The sequence below is a fragment of the Rhipicephalus microplus genome, chromosome X (assembly GCF_043290135.1).
Source record: "Rhipicephalus microplus isolate Deutch F79 chromosome X, USDA_Rmic, whole genome shotgun sequence".
Taxonomy (NCBI): Eukaryota; Metazoa; Arthropoda; class Arachnida; order Ixodida; family Ixodidae; genus Rhipicephalus; species Rhipicephalus microplus.
The window spans coordinates 243,592,767-243,609,073 of NC_134710.1; the positions used below are offsets into that span (position 1 = coordinate 243,592,767).

At 47.2% G+C, this 16,307-nt stretch overlaps 1 protein-coding gene across 3 annotated transcripts in view; it reads right to left on the minus strand.

Moving 5' to 3' along the window:
* Positions 1–16,307, minus strand: part of for (cGMP-dependent protein kinase for) — a 182,900-nt gene that overhangs the window by 84,019 nt on the left and 82,574 nt on the right. The window contains exon 1 of one of the 3 annotated variants that reach the window (XM_075878880.1): positions 5,261–5,826. The exons of 1 other annotated variant lie outside the window; for it this stretch is intronic. In XM_075878880.1, coding sequence (XP_075734995.1) covers positions 5,261–5,805 — 545 coding nt within the window. In that variant the 5' untranslated portion in view covers positions 5,806–5,826. Of the gene's footprint in view, positions 1–5,260; positions 5,827–16,307 lie in introns of those variants that run through there. One more of the 3 variants, XM_037414184.2, reaches the window with a different exon arrangement.

Genomic DNA, 16,307 nt, shown 5'->3' on the forward strand with positions numbered 1-16,307 from the left:
ACAGTACAAATGAAAGGTGCCTCAACCGGCCCAGTTAACCGAACAAAGTTCGATCAATTAGACAGTGCGTCCTGCCGCGCAGAGCCCGTTCAGTCGGCCAAGTTTTTAGATACCATTACAAATATGTACTAAACTGCCAGATGACGGACTCATAATCAATCAAAACCACTTCCTGTCCGGCTATCACAGCGTCATCGACGCTTTTGTACAAGCCGTTTAATGGGATCCCCTCCGGTACGCATGGTACTCCGTGAAGCTCTGGAGGACCGCCCATGTAGCCATTCTGCACTTGCTCTTCATTCATCCGGAATGCTGCACCATCAGCGTGACCGCAACCAGCCATGCGCAGCTGGTTTCAGCCTGGAAGCCTCGCAAGACATGCGCCGCCGAGCGTGCACACGGGCGGCATGCGCGCACACGCATGGCCAACATGCGTCCAGGCGCCCGAGCGCGGCGCGAGGCCACGCTTCGCGCCGATGCCTCCCAAGGCCGCAAAGGTTTTCTCCGCTAGTACCGAAAACGCACAGACGGCGCATGAACAGGAACCCCTCACAACATCCGAGTATAGCACACAAGCACCCCCCAACTGGATCCAAGTCGCACCTCGCGAATCTATACGGTACACGAGGGACAGTGCTTTTGTTTCTCGACTGCCACAAGCGGTGAGGACGAGAAAGAGGGGAAAAAGATGCTTCACGAAAATCCCTCGCTTTATCTCCAAGGTCAGGAGGCATGGCATCTGGGTGTGCGTTGTAGACGCAGGTGCATCACGCTACACCAGGGTCCGTGTACTTCTGTGACCCGGTAGAGGCGGCCGCCGGTAATAGTCCTGCTTTCATGAAGGCCGCCAAGCCACGCCGTCAAGGTCAGCACCTCGGTCTCCCGCGACGTACCTGGCACTGGCCGTTTACACGGGCCCATGATACCTCTCGGTTATACCGCTAATGCATACACCAGCCTCCTGTACCGCTATTAGGCCAAACCATTTTCTCAGACGGTGTAGCTTCTGCTAGCCGCACGAATAAACGGCGTTGCGCGCGTCTTGACAGAAAGCTTGACGACAAGAGCCTTGCGGCAAGAGCGGCTGGCACCCTGAAGAAAAGTTCTATCTGTGAAGCGTTAACTACATAGCCTTAGTCACACGTACCAGCAGTTGCGACGGAGGCAAAGGGGCGGCGGAACTGCTCGATGACCCGAAAAAAATTGCGTGACTGTGAAGAATGAAATCAAGACCAGCGGTTTCCAAAAAACGAGTTTAGAGCAAATATATCAGAGCTGGACATATCCCTGCCACGACCGATGCGCGCTGTGAATGTATAGGCGGCCTTTTACCACTACACGTTTGAACGAACCACCGCTTTAAAAGCGGCACATTGTACAGGCTACTGAGAGACACGTTACATATCGTTACTGAATATGGCGGGGTTTTGCTCTTTTAATTACTCGATGAAAGAAAGCGGTCATCCCGGCCACTAATTTGTACGTACATGTAACGGTGAACATGGACGATGTCTGAAAGTCAGTCAGAGGTAAGAAATATAATAACAAACGCCTACTGTCGTCGTAGAGGCTCATTACAAAGAATTAAAATTCTACTTCTCAGTACTATTCTCCTGGTACGCTAACGCTCAGATGCTTCATTCACAGAACCTGCACTTAATCATAACAGCCAGGAGCCATAGATTCCTACTCTCAAAGAGGATTTCGAAACATGCGTCAGAAGGTCATATACCTGTGACTACGGTAATATATGTTTTTTTTTTCACTTATATATCTCGCACCGAGCACGTATTTCACTTAATAATCTTTTAAAGAGTAAAGCGTATCGGAATAATGTCCAAGTCCTCACCCTTGCAAAAGGCAAACAAACAAACAAACAAACAAACAAACAAACAAACAAACAAACAAACAAACAAACAAACAAAGACTTTGCAGTTGCACAGAGCAAGAGAGCTTTTTTGTGAATACACGAAATACACGAGAAAAAAGAAACAAAGAGAAAAGAGTGCAAGACAATTGGCCTTTTTCCGTTTTCCGATCCCCCCCTTTCCACTTTACAAGCCACACGCTTTCATTCACTGCACTCTCAGGACATATAATAGCATGCATAACGAATCTATGAGCGGTGAAAACATACGAACTCATTACACGCTTGGCCTACACAAAACAGCATCGCAATTGTCAGCCATTTGTGCCTGTTTACTCCTTAGCGCAATTCATGAGAAAGATACAATTATTTAATGAGTTTGCCCCCTCCTATGGAAATCCACCATACCGAAGAATGGACATACGGACGAGACAGTAGCTAGCGTTAACAACTCAACGTTCGTATCTGCTGAGCAACAAAATACTCGTTCGAAGCCAGTAAAATGTAGAAGTTGTAAACAGATAATGCCCGTGGTCTAAAAATTTACTGCATTTCTTTTTTGTAAGAGTGGTATTGTAAGACTAGAGTAACAAATAATCTGAAAATTTTCAAATCGCAACTTCATTGAACAGGGGCTCTTCAAGTTCAACATTCTTGTTCGCTTGCCTTTGTCTCGCGCTTCAGTTATTCGTTATCCTGTACGTAAGCAAGACACAGCAACCCACTGCTGCGCGTGTGAGGCCAAGTGTCACTGGCATCGCGAGCGATGCCGATGCTTTTTCGGGTGCGGTGCGAACGCGTATGGTTAGGTTTATCGGGTTTAATGTAGCGAAGCAACTCATTACTATGAGAGACGCCGTCATCAATGGTTCCGCATGATTTCAAACACCCCAGCTTCCTTAACGTGCACTGACATCGCAAAGAACACATGCGTCTAGCATTTCGACGTCATCGAAATCTGACCGCCGCGGCCGGGGTCGAAGTCGTTATTTTCGGGTCACCAGCCGAGCGTCGTAACCACTTCGTTAACGTGGCAGTTATGCGCAGATGTGCGTACCTGTCGAGCGGTCCAAGTTGGTTCGACTCAACCAAACGGGCTAATTAGGGAGTAATAATGTCTAGCACAAGGTATTCGACAAAACTATCTCGAATTCCGAACACTTGCATGAGTTTTTCTTGTGGGTATATGAGCCCGGTCTTTATTTGCTGGCTACGCACCGCGTATTGCGAAATGAAATGCAGCATTTCGTACGCACTTTCCACAGACCACCCAGCCGAGTCGACATAACAGTGCCTTGATCTTTCAAAGCACTTTAACAAGAAACTGGTCGAGTCGACTCGCCCAGCTTGACGTGAAAATTTTCATCGTGCACTGCAGCTACGCTGATGAAGCAGGCGCCTATAGATGATGCGCAACGCTCTCAGAATGACGACCCGGCATATTGTTGCGGGTAGAGCGTGCAGTGAGCGACACGGAGCAAGCTATTGTGATGCTATTGCAAGACATTATGCAAAAGCCACGAAACAGGCGGACGATCAGCCCCCCCCCCCCCCCCCCCCTCTGCACACACGCATACGCACGCATCGTCGGACCAGTGTCGCTGTAGCGAGGGGGACATTAAGCATTACTCGGTCCACGGCACTTGCACTCTCCCTGCAGACCACACGCAGTTTAGAAAACGACAATTAATCACCCACGTTCCTCGTACCTTTAGGCAGCTGTCACGAAAAGGGGTGAGGAGTGCTTCCTCGTACTCATTACGCGGTGAATTAGACACCCTAAACTACGCTGAAGGCAAAAATAATAAAGGCCCGATGCAAGAAAAAAAGAAGAAAAAAAGAAGAAAGAAAGAAAACCCCGCCTGGAGATAGAAAGAGCGCGAAATTACGAAAGAACATCTGCGGGAACTTTCCTCCCGAGGTTGAACTTTTTTTCCGCCTCCGCTAGCAAGATACGCTCTGATGACACTATTGTGACTCAGATGCACGGTGTCAGTTCTCGCACAGGTGAAATGAGAACCGAGGATAGCAAGTCGTCCTAATCGAGAAAACGGTGCATAGAGACAAAAAGCCGCACGAAGCCCGAAGTGTAGCCGGCCTCGTTTAATAACGTCTCGCCCAACGCGTCCTCACTCTCTCTCGTGCAAGCTGCACAAGTCAGTTCGACAGTTTGAAGCAGCAATATGCGAACGCAATCGCTAAAGTTATACTTGTCACAAAAGTGCAAGTGTCACACTTAGATGTCGTGGAATAACTTCCACACAGCCAAACGACATTCCAATACGAAGCGAAAAAAACAAAACAACAAAAAAACTGGCAGATCCCACGTGCATTGGGAATCGATGATATGCGAAGCACGAATGAGGAAGGTTGATATGTCACTTTAAAATCAGCACGTTTCGAGGCAGACGTAAATTATGCCGTACATGACTTCCATGCCATGATTATCATGTTTAGACGTGTCGTTTACCTTTCTTCTCTACTGAAGTCACATGATATCAAATTTGGTATATGTGAAGCTGGCGAAACGGCCGCGAGCTATCATGAGCGTGGCATGTAGTCTCGTTCTTACATGGCACGCATATCATGATTATCATGTTCGCACCACTCATATACCTTCGTCATCGGTTCACGTCTCGTAATACCGAATTTGGTATATGTAAAGCTAGCAAAACGGCCGCGAGCGCATCATGAGCGTGGCGTGTAGTCATGGCTGACATGACATGTATGCCACGATTTCCACGTTAGGTTCTGTCACTTATGTCCCCCATGCAGTCGTGTCATATCATACTAGTTTTGCAATATGTCATGTGAACGAAACCACCACAAGAGATGCTAGACCATGAAATGTATATCATGACATTCATGACATTCTAGTCATGATTGCCATGTTATGACTAGTCACTTATGCTCGTCATGCAGTGAGGTTATGTCATGCCAAATTTGGTATCGATACCATCATCAAAACGGCCAAGAGAGCTAAAAGTCGTAGGCGGCTAGATAGGTAGATAGACTAGACTAAATGTCGCCGAAGTTCGCTAAGAAAATGGAGCAGGAAGAGTATATATATATATATATATATATATATATATATATATATATATATATATATATATATATATATATATATATATATATATATATATATATATATATATATATATATATATATAAACAAGGCGGAATTGGTTGCGACCTATTCGGTCTTACCACACTTTCTCCCTTTCTAAGTGTGCTGTGCAGCCCTTTCTGCGTGGGCTCGAAACTGCCGTTTTTGCACCCCAACTTCGATGCCAGAAGTGCTCAAAACAATATCGCGCCTGAGGTGCCTAATAATCTCTCTCCGACACCCACAAGCGACAGGACATGCAAAAAGACGACCGCGTCGCCTACCGTGCCTTCTTCAGCTGGAGCAGGCAAGCACCCAGCCTGGCCGTGCAGGCGTCGCGCACCTTGGCGCCGTAGCCGCAGCTGAAGCGGGCAAGCGTGCGCAGCACGTTCTTCAGGAGGGCCGCCAGTGCGCGCAGCCCGGCACCCAGGGCACGCTTGCACGTGGCGCGAGCCCGGTGCAGGCAGCCGAACACCAGCGTCGCGTCCCGGCCGCCTAAGGTGGTCGCAATCCAGAGGACGTGAGCGTCGACGGCGAACGGTGGGGTCCGGCCGAACGCCAGCGACGATCCGGGCGTCCAAGCGAAGCACGCCGGGCTGAACACGACGTACGACGAGCCGGAGAATGAAGCCGTCAAGCTGGACGAAGACGACGAGTGGCCGCGCCGCTGCGGCACCTGCGCGAGACGCGGCTGTGGGCGGCGCCGCGCGCGAGGCGACGACGATGACCGCAGCTGACGGCGTGCGGCAGACGGAGCAGGCCGCGGTGGGCTTCGCGAAGACGTTTCGCGGCCGCTCTTCAGCGGAGCCGAAGGAACGGCGCTGAGCATGCCCTCGACGCGCGACGCGAGCTGCTGGCCCGGCCGGACGAGGAAATGAAAGGACGCCGCCGACCGCGCTTGCCCGTGTTGCCAGGGGAAAGAAAGAGCGGGGAAAAGCCGGCTTAAATGACGGCACACGCGCGACAGGTGACGCGCGCCGCTCAAAGGAGACCGACGCCGCAAGGAGAACGGCGCACCGCGCAGGGATATTGTGTAGCCTTTGTTACGGCGCCCTTTCAGCAGCGCCAAAGGCCGCATTTCTTTCTCACTTCGCATAATAAGTGCACGCGACGCAATATGTCACATCATGGACTTGCTCACAAAGCGGCGAATCATGGTCAGGCGTCTCATTTAGTCCATCAATACTGAATCTCTCTGGCGCTAGGCTTCAAATTTGTCACATTAAAAGCCCGCAAATTTTACATATATGCTATATTGAGACCGGAGCAGCGGCCATGTGTTCGCTGCGGCAGCGTTCGCTGTCCTCTCACTTAAATCGATATGGCAGTGCCCTGTCGAAAGATGGTATCAAATAGATAGATAGATAGATAGATAGATAGATAGATAGATAGATAGATAGATAGATAGATACGTAGGATTTAACGTCCCAAAACCACCATATGATTATGAGAGACGCCGTAGTGGAGGGCTCCGGAAATGTCGACAACCTAGGGTTCTTTCTTTAATGTGCCGCCGCAGGGATTAGATCAGCCTTAGCCACCGGGCGCATCAAAACATCGCGTGTAAAAAAACAAACAAACAAAAAATTGGCAGATCCCACATACAGTGAAACAGATGATATGCGAAGCACGAATGAGGAAGGTTAATACATCAATTTAAAATCAGCACAATGTTGCGAGGCCGACGTAAATTATGCCATATATGACTTCCATGACATTATCATGTCTGAACGTGTCATTCACCTTCGTCGTCTATTAACCTCACCTCACGTGATAGCAAATTTGGTGTATGTGGAGCTAGATAAACGACCGCGAGCACGCTATGAGCGTGGTATGTAGTTATGTTTCACATGACACGCATGTCATGATTATTATGCTTGGACGTGTCAATTACCTTTGTCGTCCATTCACATCACGTAATACCAAATTTTGTATATGTGAAGCTAGTGAAACGGCCACGGGCGCATCATGAGCGTGACATGTAGTCATGTTCTGTCATGACACGCATTACATTATTATCATGTTTGCAGCAGTCATATACCTTCGTCATCCGTTCACGTCCCGTAATACCAAATTCGGTATATGTAGAGCTATCTAAACGACCGCTTGCGCACCATGAGCGTGGCGTGTAGTCATGTCTTACTTGACGTGCATGTCATGATTTCCACGTTAGCGTCTGTCACTTATGTTCAGCATGCAATCTTGTCATACCACACCAGTTTAGGAATATATCACGTGAACGAAACCACCGCAAGAGCAGCAAGACCATGATATATAAATCATGACATTCATGACGTATACAAATACATATAATGATTTCCATGTTCTGACAAGTCACTTGTGCTCGTCATACAGTCATGTTATGCCATACCAATATTGGTATCGATACCATTATCGAAACGCCCAGGCGAGCTAAAAGTCGTAGATAGATAGATAGATAGATAGATAGATAGATAGATAGATAGATAGATAGATAGATAGATAGATAGATAGATAGATAGATAAATAGATATGCTTAAAGTCACCGAAGTTCACTAAGAAAGGCTTCGCATTTAAAAACACGGCGGTTTATCCACGCAGGGGTGAAATTTCGTCGCACGGTCTTGAAGCTTCTTTTTTTTTTTTCGCGTGATCCTTAAGGTCTCGGATGCGCACCACATAGAACCACTGTGCAAAGAATTCAAACGAGAAGACGCGACTGCCAAATCTGGATATAACATATACAGCCAGGAAAGTAAAGAAAGAAAGATACAATATTGCCATTATGGTATTATAACGTGACTATTCGTGGCGAGATGGGTTGCACCGTCCTCGCGCAAGTGTGGATATATAGACGGTCGACGGTGCGTGTACAAATACACGCAGCGACGCTTCGTCACGAGTGTGTCTGAGCCAATTGTCGGGGAATAAGAGGCGTTGACGGCAGTTTACTGGTAATACCTACGCTCCTCTCTACTGAAGCGGTACACGAAGCCTATGCAGACTCGCTCTCTTGGTTTCGTGCCGGCCGGTTGTGCCCCCGCGATCTCCGACGGCAGCGCAGCTCTGGCCAACTGGCTCGCCCTACGCCACCTCCTGCCACCGACAAGAGCTCTCGCTGAGTGGTGCCCCGTCCTCGGACTCCTGCGACCGTGTCCATCTTTCCTATCTTCTCCTTGCTTTTGTGTGTTGCTGGCCCTGCTCCACGCTCTCTCCTTCCCCCTCTATATCTCTATACCTTTAATCCTATCCTTTTAATCCCTCCTCACCCCCATCCCTCGTGAGCTAATGTTGGCGTGTCGCCCTCTGATGCAGACAGTTACGGGGCTCACTTTTATCTTCTTTTCTCTTTTAAGGATCACATAAGAAAGAAGAAGCCTATGCAACGTTATCATTACCCGCGAGTAAAGCGCCATCTGCCTTTCAAAGAGATGCTAATCCTAGGTGACTGTCGTCGCGCTTTCGCACTAAATCACGCCTTTGCTGTATTGTTTGTACGTGGTGTAAAGGGCTCGAGGTTGATGGCAGGTGCGGCGGGTTTCTTCATACGGTAGCTAGCTACCGCATAAAGATGGCTTCAAGCCGTCGTCCACATAGCCGAGGCTCGCCAGTGAGGGAACGCGTTCTTAGGTGATTGGACGAAGGGCTTATTTACATGATGGAAAAATGGAACTGTACAGTGATTCAGCAGAGATTCAGCTCTTATATATAAAAGTCTTCGGCTTTTATAGCCCGTCGTTTCTTGCACACGGCAGTCCGAAGAAAGCGGTGACCACCGCTGCCGCGAATCAGGTGACGTGAAGTCTAAGTGGTCCACCCACCAGAAAGGGTGCAGATATTGGACCACTCGGCCGTTGAGAAACACGGTCGAAAATGTCCAATGCACGAGCGCACCTCACAAACACGCACCCGGCCCACGCCTTCAATACATCGCAGGGCGAGGAAGTAGAGTCCGGTGGAGGGGAAAGTTGAGCTCCTCTGGTGAGAAGATGGCCGCTGACACGAACGTCAGCAGCGGTCCATGGCTGCGTTCAGCAACACTGTTCCGGAATTTTCTCGTACACGGCTGTCCAAGTTCTCGATTCCTAAGAACGGCCACTGCGACGCCTTCCCACACTTCCGAACTGTCGGTGCTTTTGTGACGACCTTGCGTGGGCGTCAATAGCCGAGTCGAGAGGTTGACTCCATGAGAACTGCAACAGTGGCGACGTCTCACGCTCTTCGACCCGGTTCAACAAAGGGTTGTTCGCAAAGCTTCTGTCGAGTTCCTCGTAACCCGGCCACACCAAACTGCCTGGCCCACCTGCAGGACAGCGTCGTGCTTGTCGCTTCTGGGGAAGCGATGGGGTTGAAAGCATCCTAGCAGACCGGCTTACGCACAATGGCGTCTGTTGAGACGAACTGCCGGGCCAAACGTAACAGTGGTTAGCTTGTGTTCCACCTGCAACCCACTGCTATAGCGTGACTGAAATACTTATTTACTTCTTTCTCATCTGCACAGGACAAGAAAAAATGGAGAGGAAGAAAGATCGCAGAGAGCCCGCATATTTGTGCGATTAGTTCAGTACCACCGTTTGCGCCTTGTACGAATACATCATTCTTAAAAAAAATGGAATGACGTTCTCTCCGATCAGGGAGAAACAGCGATGTCCCCAATGTTCGTCCTAAAATGGAGATACGTTGCTCCTTTTGCCACTGAGAAACGTGATTATCCCTTTGAGAATCAAGATGGCTGACCCCGAGTTAGCGAAGCGAGTAGGCCTAGCGAATGCATCGATTCTCGACTGATAAGGAGCACACGGCACTGACAATTATAAAAAAAAGAAAATCGGTCCCGCTAAGCTTGACATCAAAAGAAATGATTATAAAAACAAGCAGACGAACCTGTGGGGATGAAAACATCGCGAAACAGAACGACGGAGCAAGTAGGTTTCGTTCGGCCAGCGAGACGACGTTCACTTTGAAAGACACGGATACTACGGAGTTCTCGTGCGGTGAGTGCCTGCTAGGTTTCCTGTATTTATTTCTCGCAGATTCTCATAGTGTAGCTACGTTATCCACGCGTTTACGGGGCCGCAGGTTACGAGATGTGCCTCCAAACCATAGACTCGATCAGAGCGAAACCATTCCGGCTCAGCAGTTCACTTTCGATAGATATTTGTTCAACGTTATATAAGCAGCTGGAGGTGTGAGAGCGTCACAGCCATGAAGTAGGCGGTATCTGGCGCCACCTGGACTGAACAATACTGAAAAAAAAAAAAGTTGCCTGCGGCGACGCATTTTGACACACCCGCAGGCTCCCTAGCGGATATTTAGCGAGTCAGTTCATTCATCCATTACTCACCGACACCAGACGCCTAATGTATGCTGATGCAATGCATATAGCTACACATAAATACATATCCACACATATCTACACAAGCAACAATTCGCCACAGCGGCACACGCTTGAACGTGTTTACTTCCACCCAACTATATACGAACACGCACAAGCTTACATATCAAGGAATTTCGACTGACCATAGTATAGCACAAGTGCAGGTAAGCTTTGGTCAATTTTTTATTACGTTTCGTGTCCGTACCATAACATTGGGCACACACAAACATATTGTATCTGATTCTTAGACAACCGGAAGTTTATCAACGTTTGCATAATGATGATCAGAATAATTACTAGAGCTAATCAGGTTACCGCGAAAACGATGACCCCAAGCCCTGCATAGAATGCCAACGGCATTCCGAAGGCTACGCCACCTCTCGACGACTGCCACAGATAATTTTTTTTTCTTGAAGCATCCGAAAAGGCAAACGCTTGCCGCGCGCTTGCCATTTCAGAGGTCACGTCTTTTTTTTTTTTTTTTGTTCTTCCACTTGTTACTCGGAGAAGGCGCAGCATGCAGGCCAAACTTGGCCTCCTTGGTCGCATCGACTTCGTTTAGTTGTGCCGTGTTAACGTTTGCTTATATTCTATTTACGTGCTTACCACAAGTGTGACCGTTAGCCATGGATACAGTACACCGCTAGCCCTTCAATGACAATGTTTGTGATGCGGTAACGACCGTCTCAATAGTGCATACGTACGTTACAATGCGGGTCTTGCGAGAACAAAGAGCATCCTCGCACCCGACGGTGTTCTTTGGTGAGCAACGGCAGTGGCTGTTGGCGTCGCAGGAGCACGATTACTTGAGCGGAGGAACTAGCGCTACAGTGCGCGAGTTTACTATAACAATATAGCATGCTGTGCCAACATACTTCTCTGCTTCAGATGCGTCTTGTGATTCGCCTGGCGTGTCAACTTGTGCTCATTGTGCGCGCCACAATTGTGTTGTTAGCATGCGGTTATGGTGGTTACTATTACTCTGGATTTGGAATACTATTTTCACAAAGGTGAGTGAGAGTGCTAGTACTTACCTGCTATGCACAGCTGTTACTATAGAAGTGCATTTTGTGTTGAGTTTCGCACGACAAAGGAGATTCACGTGGACGAGAGAGGCATACTGCTCGCGCGCACAATTCCGTCCTAACTCTCAGTGCTGACATGGGCAATTTAAAACACATGCGATTGAGAATTTGGTTGAATCAACGCCTCCTCTAGAAAGATGCCTGAGGAATGGCTCGCGCTCCCAGCGGAGTTGGCTTGCCTTCCGTTTTAAACAAGCTCCGCGCGGTGGCGCTCGCAACCGACACTATCATCACGGCAGCGGGCGGTACCAGCTAAGCGTTTTTCATCTGCGGCCCATAGGGGCGCGTCAGTCGAGACTTGTTTGAGACCTGAAACTGTGCACTACTGTTTCGGAGGCTATGCAAAGTGTTGCGTTGTTGCACTGTCCGCCACAGGTGACGCTAGCGACCGAGAACATTTTCAAAATGAAGGAGGGAAAGGGTGTGGCAGCTGTTTTTTTTTTTCTCATGCGGCAGGTACCTTTCTAGAGGAGGCGTTGGTTTAATTGATAGAAGCGATTGCTTTACTTTCCAGAAAAGTGTAGGTATGATGATGTTCAAAACGTTTCTGATGATTGTAGCCCAGTCTGGCAAATAAACGCTCGGTAAAACTTTGCAGCTCGTTTCACCTGCCGTAGTAGCATAGCCTCATTGGGTGTCGTGTGACTAGGCTGGAGGGCGCAGGTTCGACTGCCGGCCACGGCGGCCGTATTTCGATGGGGGAGGGGGGGGAGGGGGAATGAAAAGAACACCCATGTGCTTATGTTTGGATTCAAGGCAAAAAACTTCAGTGGGTCGAAATTCATCCACAGACCCCCACCACGGCGTGCCTGATAATCATATTGTTACGTGGAAATAACAGTAGTCAGTCCGCAGCCACAACGCGGAGATAGCGGCACGTATAACTCCAGCAATTGCATATGATCATGCTTTCACGCATGGACTATGCAAGTGGTATCACGTTTCCTAGAATGTTGAAAAATTAACTGTGATGCTTTTTATGCGCCTCGTTGAATTGTTGAGTGTTATTGGTGTCGTGCGAAACTAAAAATGCATATGCTTACCAAGTACGTCGACACCAAAAAAAAATCATTATTTGTGTACAGTCTAAGGTAATCGATAAAGCAAGACTGTTTAGGAAAGCAGAGCTCCTTGTATTCATAACCTGTTGCTAAAAATTGATACGACTAAAAGCGCAGGACCCGATGCCATACCGAACATGTTCTTGAAGAGATACTCAGAATGGAATGCCCATTATCTTACAGTGATCTTCAATAAATCTCTGGAAACCTCAATTGTTCCCAGAGCTTGGAAAATTGCCAGCGTCGTTCCAGTATATAAATCTGGTGATAAGCAGCTTATACAAAATTATAGACCAATATCTCTTATTTCGACTTGCTGTAAGCTTCTTGAACACATTATTCATAAACATATTGTACAGTATTTAACTTTCCACAGCCTCCTCTCACAAAGCCAGCACGGCTTTCGCTCTGGTTTCTCCACCGTCACGCAACTCATTGAGTTTACTCACGACATAGCTTCTGCACTCAATAGTCACGATCAGCTAGACGCCATTTTCATAGATTACTCGAAAGCTTTTGACATGGTCTCTCATGAAAAGCTTCTATGTAAAGTTCGAGCAATATTAAAAGGGTCCAAATTAATAGACTGGATCACTGACTATTTACACTTAAGATCTCAATTTGTTACTTTTAATCGCACGCATTCTTCATCGGTAACAGTCACATCTGGAGTCCCTCAGGGTTCAGTTCTGGGACCTCTGTTATTTGTCATTTTCATTAATGATGTAGTAAGTGTTATTAATAACACCAACGTTAAATTGCGCCTATATGCAGATGACTGTGTCTTGTACCGCATTGTTTCTGACGCTAGTGATCAAGAAGAATTAAATAAGGTATTTTCAAAGTTCTGCCAATGGAGTAATATGTGGCAAATGAAAATCAATTTTACCAAGACAGTCGCCATGACTTTCGGAAACAAAAAGAAGCCGCTGAATTACTCTTACAATACTAATGGTAGTTACTTGTCCCAAGTTAGTGAGTTCAAATATCTGGGTGTCATTTTTTCACATAACCTAAAATGGCATGCCCATATCAACCATATCTCTGCTAAAGCGCTTCGAAAACTTGGCTACATGAAGCGAACTTTAAAAAATGCAACGTTAGAATGTAAACTGGCTGCCTACAAATCACTTGTCCGTCCGATACTCGAATACGCCTCAACTGTGTGGTCTCCTCACCTCACGTGTGACATAACTCAGCTAGAATCAATCCAGAAAAAAGCTATCAGATTCATCTTCGGTCGCTACGATCGCAGCTTCTCACCTTCATCACATGCGCACATGTTATCATTGCAGCCTTTGGAGCATAGGCGCGAACACGAACGCGTAATTTTGCTGCACAAGATCGTCCACACGCCTTTCGGTATTCAAGCACCGTTCTCTTTTGTACCCGCTAATACACGTGTCACTAGACAAACCCACAGACTAAACATTATTCCTTTCAGGGCACATATTGACTGTTTTAAGTATTCATTTTTTCCATACACTGTTGAAATCTGGAACAATTTGGATGGTTCGTTTCGCGCATTGACTCATGAAGAGTTCGTTGAGAAACTACGTAATTCCATATAGTTTTCAGCTGTTTTTGCATTGTCTTAGTGGTTGTTCTTTTTCCGAGTTCCTATCTACATCTGTACTTGCACCTGATAAGAGTTTTTTGTTCAAGCTATGTAAGTTTATCATTTCTTCATCTTGTTTGTATAATCTTAGCGTTTCTTTTGTTGTACTTTCTTTGTACTAAAACATGTACCCACTCCTGCTATGTCTCGGAACCGAGACAGCAGTATTTGTAAATAATAATAATAAAAATAATAGTATGAAACAACGCGAGACACACACGGAAGTGTGGCGACAAGCATCGTGCGAGTGCCTGGCGATAAAAAAAGAAGGCTTTTACTCTACACCAATAAAACAAAAGTACAAACGTCATTCCTGCAATGCTTGCATCAATCGTAGGTAAAAGTGATCTCGCCCGCGACTGGCCGCGGCCGGCTAGGCTCGGCGTGCGCATGCGCGAGTACAAGACCCCCCCCCCCCCCCCCCCCCCGTGGTGTATGAGAAACTTGAACACTGAAGGAGAAACATTGCTCAAATAGTGGTTTTGGGACGGTAAACCCCACATATCAATCAATCAATCAATCAATCAATCAATCAATCGAGAAACATTGCTTCTTTGGTCCTTGCCGCGAGAAGGCGCAACGGGTGAGTTGCCCGAAAGGGAGAAAGTCACTGCACCGAAGGAGAAACGGAGCCTGTTTCTCCATTCTCCCTCCTTTTTTTTTAGAATGATATGTATTTTTTTTTCTCATTCTGTTCACCATGAAATGAAGGAAAGTCGATAGGTTTGGTCAGGAAAGCTTAGTGGCTGGCTGCGCTTTGCACTACACTGCGTTCACCACGCGTACGCACATGTTCTTGCCCCGGTAAAAATATAAAAATCGCATAGAAGTGTTCATTACAAAGCTTTCATCGATGAATTACGTACGTGACAGTGCTACAATGAAGCTGTGGCTAGTGGGAGAAGCATGTCTTTTTTAGACAAAAAAAAAATGGCCGCTGCCTTCCGTCGGTCTTTAACAATGCCACACAAACGCTGAAGACAATGTAAAAAAGATTAGACTTTCAGTGAAATTATACAACATTATATATCAGGCATGCCGTCTGAATTAATTTTGAACATATGGGCTCCTGAAAGCGTTCTTAAATCCAAGTAAACGGTTGCGCAGGGCAACTCCATTTCAAGCACAGTTTAACTACCGAAGTGTCACATTTTATCTGACAGTAATATTTCTATGTAGTGGTACCACGGCCAGATAAACACAGCCAAGGCTCCTCGCACAATGGATAAACTACAGTAGCTGTACACTTACCAACAGCGCGCAAGGGCGTGGCCTCGAACCTCGTTTTTGTTTACAACCTAGTCGCTAAAACACCGCATTCACACAACATTTAATAGTCATCACGTTTGGGAGGATATGCCAGGAGCATTTTACGACGTGCTTGAAGCAGAAAGCGGCACCCACTATGAAATTATTCTGCTGTACGGAAGATATGACCACAATAACCAGCACTCTGGAAAGTTGCACTTACCGACCTTATTACGATGCACTGGCAGCCGAGCAAGACCAAATGCTTTCGCACGTCGTTTCAGGCATACGTATAAGCAGTTGCCCTCCCGCTGACATGACCGCACAAACCACACTTTGAGAACGTTCCGGCCAGTTTCCTTACTAAATCAACTAAGAAGCACACCTCACTCTATGACGGCGAACACTTTAACGCGCTGCCATCATGAGGAGCGTTGACCGTGGGGAACAAACACTTCGCGCTGGCAACGTCGTGATTCAGATTACGCGACACCCGACATTAGTATACGGAAGACACCGCACAAGACCAGTCATTTGGGCTCGGCCAGTCTCCGCAGATACCAGCCGCACATTACCTCCAAGACAGTGCGCAAAGATAGAGCAAGCAGGCCGCACACGCAAGGGTTGTCAACCAATTTTAGAAAAACACCTTACATCACTGTCAACATTACCTTGCTTTACCCTACACAACTTTATTTATGACCCTACGTTTTACCCTACACTTAAAAATAACAGTGTAACAATATTAAAGCGCATACTATACTTCATGGTGCGACATGCAAGTGTGTCGACGTTGAGGTCGGTAGCGAGCTCATAGGTTTAAAAGTTCCTTTCTAGATGTCCTATAGCACCAATGAAACTTCACGTAATAGTAACCCCCGTATTCAGAAACGCTACTTGACTTGAACTTGACTTGAACCCGCCTTCAATGCTGCATGTTCGCAACGCGTCTGTGCGTTTGTG